We start from the raw sequence: 6943 nt of genomic DNA on the forward strand, positions 1-6943 counted from the left end.
ACGATTGTAGTCATCCCTATAATAATTATAACAACACATACGTAAATTAATTCAACAAATACTCATGGCAAGACACGCATAAGATCCTATCCACATAACCAAACCCTAGGCCTAACCTACAAATCTAACAAGAACCCTAACCCTAACCTAACAAGAATCCTACCCTACAAATATTAAGCATAATGCTTCATAGCAATCATAACAAACCACCATTAGCCAATGCAACAAGTATCAACCATGATGTTGCGTAAATTTGAAATGCTAGGGTCTCCAAGATTTGGACAAATCCCAACGAAATGCAATATTTCAATTGGCTGAATTCAAGGCAGAAGGGGGGGGGGGGGGGGATACCTCTAGGCACTTGGGGGGTGAATCGACAGAGAAAACCTTCAGATTTGGGGAAGTTGGGAGAAGGATTTGAGAGGTGAGAGGGGAGCCGCCGACCTAGAGCTTTTGTTGGTGGATGGAGGAAATGAGGGGGGAGGGGGTCGAGCTTGGCATGCTCGTGCCGGTTAACTCTAAGTGGGAGCATAGTGTCCCGTGTGAGTGGTGCTATGCTCCAGAGCAGTGTACCGCCTAGCCCATAGGCGCAACATAACCGCGGGTGAGCGCCCGCCTGGTCCCGCCATGCCACGCTGACATGAGGTGTAGGCGTTGATCTTTCAGCACTGCATGACTTATCATAGCATCTGTTCGATCGCGCTACACAAAAGAGTTAGATCAGCGGAATTTTTCCGACCAGAGTTCACTTTACAATTTTGTAGCCCACAGAGGTTATTTTTGTCCATTTTGCTAAATAGAAAAAAGGAAAAAAAAAACTGCTCTCCGTTTATTTACGAGGCTGGGTTTGACTATCTCGACCACGCCCGTGAAAGCCGATCCTCCCTGTCCACGTCGTGGCTGTTTCTCTGTCTGAAAATTCGCCGCCTTTGCTGGCAATCGACGACGCCGTCGCGCTCGCGTGCGTGGGTAAAATTCCGGCGGTTCCATGACCGGGAGTGTGTGATGTTCTTTTCCTCTGGGTATCCGGCGAGACGTGTCGCCGTTCGTGTGATGTGCGCGTTCTTCGCGCCTAGTCAAACTAGTCAAGCTCGATCATTGGTGTGCGTGGCGTGGAGCCTTAGTTCGTTAGAAGGCACGACGTGTGTAAAGAGATCGAGAGCCAGGCGTACGTGGTGTGCCGTGTGCGTACACACACCACTTCCATTCAAAGTTTCAGACACTAGGCATAACCGTCTAGGAGCTGTTACGAAAAGCGTGAGCAATCGGCTAGTCCACTCCGTTTCTTCGGCATTTCTGCTTTCCGAGGCAGTCCAGCACTCCAATCATGAACACCGTGGGATAAGACGGGTGCGTGAGGCAACAACGTGTATGGTATGGCCGAACAAAGCTGCACAACCTTTCAGTCACGAGACACATGACTTGGTGCGAGAGAAGAGCAAAGCACCTCTTCCTAACCGGGTAATCCAGTAGACAGCCAACCTCAAGAGCAAAAGCACCTCTTCATAGCCCATCGGTGTTTAAACTTCATGTTTAACACTTACTACTATATTTTCTTTGTTCTCAAATAAGTGTACATCTAGCTCTAATCTTTATTCATAAAAGAGTGTACTCATATCTTTCTCAATGCACTTTAATTGATTCTCTCTCGTCGCACGAAAATCAAACCCAATAATATTAAGCATATATTTTTCTTATTTCCTACTCCCTCCGATCCGAAAAGAGTGTCGGGAGACTAGTACAAAATACATTTTACAATAAAGCCCTCCAAAATTCGCAAAAAGAAGCACGACCCCATTCCTGTTCTAGCCATTGACTGGCCGTCATCGTGGGATCAGGGGGCGGGTTGGTGGGATGCCTGGCGACGGGCGCTCGATCCGGTCTCTTCCGTCGAGGGGCGCTTGATCCGGTCGATGGGGCACTCAATTTGGTGGCAGTGGAGCTCGATCCGGTCGCTGGGGCGCTCGATTTGGTGCCGGTGGAGATCGATTTGGTCGCTGGGGCGCTCGATCTTGAAGGTTGTACAGGTCGTCGATCGTCGGTCGCCGGACGCGGCTAGGTCCACTCGCCGGACCACCCTGGTGTGATGGGCTGGGTGGTGGCCAGCAAGGGGACTTGGTTCCCGAACTTCTGCCTGCGGCCTTGCCGCCTCACGGCCACACACCAGACGAGACGAGTGGGGGAGGATGGACGAGAGTTTTGAGGGCGAGGACCGAGGTTTTTTTTTGCATAATTGCTGCCTCCGACGCTTTTTCCGGATCGGAGGGAGTACATGCAATTAGCTTATTGGAGATAAAAGAAATAAAGAGCAGAGATACATATTTCCAATGCATATTTTACTCTACTTCATAATTTATCTTGGAACAACTGCATGTGCACTTATTTGTGGACGGAGGGAGTATGTCTTATAAAAACGAAATAGGCGTCTTAGTTTCACCAGTCTTAAAATGATTATATACACGTGCATCTATATCGTATTTTGTTTTTGAAAAATATAAATAACCTAGCAAACTAGCCACTGCCCTCCAGCCTCTCACACCTTCGTATCTCACGCCTAGTAGCCAAGAGAACGCCAAGAGAACGGTACATTGATTTTATTGCAGGTATGCACGCATTAAGAGCATCTTCGACTGCGTCTATCAAAGAAGTCTTCAAAGCTTTTTAGGGGCACATGATAGAAATCGACACCCAGGGATGGCCTCCCAAACGGTTTTGTGTCCGGCGTCCCTAGGCCATTACCGACCCACACAGAACGGCTTGGTCGCGCCGAACATGAGCCGGGCCGCTTGACACATTGGGTTTGGCCTGCTGGGCCAGCCCTGTCAGGATAAATAAAGACCACAAGCACTAGTTTGACTCATTTATGGCGGCCCGGTTCCCCTGTCAAGCGGTAGCCATCGCCACTTCAATTTTCGATGTGGCGTCGTGTCGTATTCCCACGTGCCGAAATAAATGTTGCTCACCTGCCTCTTCGTGCATGCTTCCCAACAGTAAATAGTTCTCGCAACATTGGCACAAGGTCACTTCGTTTGTCGCCTCACAAACCCTAGCCATCCCCCACAACACCGACGACTCATGTTGATGCATGCGCTACTACGGTGACGACTCCATCGACGACATCGATGGCCAGCTCTAGGTCAAGGGTGTTCTTTTTTTTTTTTGCAGCAAATATGGCAAAGGCTAATTGAAACCACTAGTACGGGTTTATGTATGTTCAAATGTGCATCCAAGAACAAGAGAGAACACAAAACCCACTAGTATTTCTAATTTGGGTGACTTGGTGCTCATCACAACCCGCAGGTTTTATCATTTTGCAATATTTCAAATTATATACAAAAACTATCTTGTAATGTTTTAAATTATGTATAAAATCTATCTTAATTATAATATTTTAAATTACGTATAAAAACAATGAAAAAACATTTGAAAACTAAAATACGCGGGGCGGGCTGCTGGGGCACTTCACACACAAACAAATAATCATGACCCGAAAACGATTTTCATATCCATAGATCGATGCAAATGAACGCGGCAATTATTTTTATGACCGAAATGTGTCAGGACATTGGAGATGCCCTAACACTGGAGCATGGTTGCTGTCACGGTCGTCAAACGCAAACAAGTCTAGACAAAAGACGAGACGACGGGTCGTCGGAGCCCCTGGATCAGCGAGGCGACCGCCGATCAACCATGACCGGTGGTTGAGTGGCACGACATGGCACCGAGCGGAAATAGCCCGGCAACAACGAGCGAGACGGCCGGAGCAGAACTGAAAACTGCTTGAGATCTCCCGCCCAACCCAACCCGACGGAGCTCATGCGCAGATGCCTGCCGGGATGGACCCCCGCGCGCGCCACATGACAAGATTCAGGGCTGGCTGGATCACGGGCTACCGGGACCGGCAACGAAGCCAAGTACTCCTGAGCAGGAATTTACAAGGAGAAGAAAGGGCCTCGAAGCGAGGGAGGAGCAGATAGATGCGCGGATTGCTGGATTCCTCCTTCCTTCGCTCATTATCCTACAGAACTATCACGGTTCTGGCTGCTGCCAACTGGTCTAGACTGTCCACCAAGACCAAGTGGGCGCTACCTCTCCAGCTCAAAGTCTTCTTGCACACTCAGCACCACTGTAGGTCTGTAGCATATCTTTCTGTTTCACCAATCCTTCCTTCCTTCGAATATACTACTCCTGGCAGTTTCAACATCTTGCTCGGTCACATGATGTCAAGATCCGGCAGTTTCAGCAGCTACCTGCTGAATGGACTGAGTCACTGAAAAACATGGCTGGTACTCTGATGATGCAGGCGATCCAGGCAGCAGGTTTGGCTGCTCCTGTGCTGGCTGAAGAGGTTGTGTCAGCAGAATTTGAGCTTCTGCACTTCTACTTGTGTGATGTGATCGTACTAGAGAAGAAGGCTTGAGGCATGTCTCCAAACACTTGGATCGCAACAGCAAACACCGAATTTCGGACAATTATAGCTGCAGATTACATGCACTGGTACCACACAAAATTACAAAGGTCGTATTTATGAGAGGTGATGCGACAGCAAGTCGTCGAAGATCGGAAGGAATCAATCCAGACACAGCAACGGTGGAAAAGGCCAAACGGAGCGACATCACGTGAGAATCAGTGGTAGAACAGTCGGAATTGGCGAAAGATCTGAAATTTCTAGAAACAGCAGGTTCAGAATTATTGAGCTTATAATTGATTAATTGATCCCTGGGAGCTCCGGCGAGCGATCGAGATATCATAGCTCGGAATATGAAGCTCGGATCATACAGTCGCTCGTGAACTCCAAAAAGGAACTCCCCTCTTCCTTTCAAGAAGGGAGCAAAAATTACAGCAGCAGCACTAGAGGAGAACGGCAGCAAACACCATGGTACAAAACTAAACGGCGATAGTCGTAGTAGCTGTTGTAGATTACTTCATATCCGAGAGGCGAGCGCGCGAAGGCAGAAGCTTCGACCGAGTCACTCGGCTGCCGGGGCCGCCAGAGTCGCGGACGCGGTCATCCTGGGGGAGCTGACGGGGAAGAGCGGGAGGAGCCGCGGCGGCTCGGCAGCAGCGGCTCGCGGCGAAGGGTGGAAGAAGAACCCTCTGTCGGCGATGGCCGCGCGCTCGGCGTCCCCCGAGGACGACGCCGGCGAAGGGTTGAAGGCGTCGCCTGTGAGCGGCGTGACCGGGCTGAGCTTGAGGGACGGGAAGTCCAGCACGCTCGGCGAGAGGATCTCGGGCGTGGCGGCCGCCTTCCTGGGCGACGCCGGCGCGCCCATCGCCAGCGGCGCGATCATCTTGAGGTTCTTCATGCTGCTCCGGCGCTCGTACAGCTTGAACGACGGCTTCTTGGGCCGGGTCGACGCCTGGCTGCCGCCGATCCCGGCGCTGCTGTTGCCTGCGGCGGGTGTTGCCGGCGCGGCGTTCTTGGAGGGCTGCTCGGAGCCGGTGAGCATCTGGACGACCTGCTTGAAGGAGGTGGTGTCGGCCTGGACGAAGGTCGTGGGGAAAGGGGTGGTCTCGATGGTGCGGGGTACGGGCCTGGGGGAAGGTGGAAGGTTGTGGTGCGGTTGCGGTTGCGGGCGGTGGTAGGGGTGAGACGGCGAGGTGGAGGAGGACGACGTAGAGGAGGTGGAAGACGACGGCGAGTTGGGGTCCTGCGGAAGCATGGGCAGGAACTGCTTGGTAGTACAGGGCTCCATTGAAGAGAAGCCTTGTGGCTGCTGTGTACGTGAGATTCTGGAGGGTGGAGGAGGAGGAGGAGAAAGGATTGGAGGGGAGGAAGAGGGTGGGGAGGTTAAGAAGGGAGACGGGAGGGAGTTAGAGATGCATTGTTGTTGGTGTGAACGAGACTTTGGAGTTTGGATGGATCCTTTCGCTCTCGCTCTCCCTAGGGGTCCGTTTTTAAGAGAAGTCCAATTTACCCCATAAACTCGAGTTAAAGTTCAGATTATAATTATAATTTTACTTTGGTTTAATTTTTAACCCTGAATTCTATAAACAGTTTGGAATTGGACCTTCTACCCTTTTTTTCGCCAGTTAGCGGTTTTTCTTCATATATACCGTACCAACCCATCAACATACAACATACATGGTACAAGAAAAACTAGCTTAATACAACGCAAGGGGTGATTCTGAACTGTTTTTAGAATTCAGGGTTGAAAGTTGAACCAAATTAAATTTGAGGGTTGTAAGCTGAACTTTGAGACAAGTTTAGGGGGTAAATTGGACTTCTCTCTTTTTCTTTGTTATACTTTTTACTCGGCTGTGTTGGCTAGTGCGGTGATGGGAACTAGGGAGAGTGGTAAATTTGTAGACACAACCTCGGCGTCTCTATTATTTCCCTTTTATCCACTATATAACACGATAGCCTACAAGAGACAAGTGTTGGCATGTCGTTGGTCGACGAGCTGCTCAACCGTGCTCCTCCACCAACGCAGGCCGGTGAGGTTGGGGGTATTATACCTTTGGTTGGAGGCGTATCAGCCGGTGCTCCTCTACGAGGAAGGGGTGATCATCGACACCCGATGTCTTTCAAGGGGGAGGACATGTTGATCAGGCATGAAGTCAAGCTCTATCTCGATGCCCCCTTTCCGCGTGTGGCTTTGATGCCTCGAAGTTCGGTGAAGGAACGGGGAGTGGGGAATATGCGAAAAATGGAAAATAGAGGGAATTGGTGGCTCTACCATTCTCTGGGAAGGGTGTTATTGACACCCGAGAACTTACTGGGAGGTAGGGAACATTTTCCCATTGGTCCTCGTATGTCCAAAAATGGTGGTGGTGATCATCGACGCCCGTTGTCTTTACGAGGGGGGGGGGATATGGTGATCGGGTATGCAATCAAGCTCCCATGCCACACGGTGGTTGTCGGCGCGTCTCGATGTCCACTCTCCATATGTGGCTTTGATGCCTCGAATTGCACTGAAGAAACAATTGTGGGAAAAATGCG

At 50.4% G+C, this 6943-nt stretch overlaps 1 protein-coding gene across 1 annotated transcript; it reads right to left on the reverse strand.

Annotated features, from left to right (window-relative positions):
* Positions 1 to 4626: 4626 nt before the first annotated feature.
* Positions 4627 to 5751, reverse strand: LOC124665104 (VQ motif-containing protein 4-like). Its single transcript, XM_047202507.1, has one exon. The coding sequence runs from the start codon at positions 5694 to 5696 to the stop codon at positions 4971 to 4973; it is 726 nt and encodes a 241-aa protein (XP_047058463.1). The 5' UTR covers positions 5697 to 5751; the 3' UTR covers positions 4627 to 4970.
* Positions 5752 to 6943: the final 1192 nt, after the last annotated feature.

This window comes from Lolium rigidum, chromosome 6 (assembly GCF_022539505.1).
Source record: "Lolium rigidum isolate FL_2022 chromosome 6, APGP_CSIRO_Lrig_0.1, whole genome shotgun sequence".
Lineage (NCBI taxonomy): Eukaryota > Viridiplantae > Streptophyta > Magnoliopsida > Poales > Poaceae > Lolium > Lolium rigidum.

What these genes read in the sequence shown, in the direction of transcription:
- LOC124665104 (XM_047202507.1), bottom strand. Translation starts at nt 5,696, where the DNA reads ATGGAGCCCTGTACTACCAAGCAGTTCCTGCCCATGCTTCCGCAGGAC.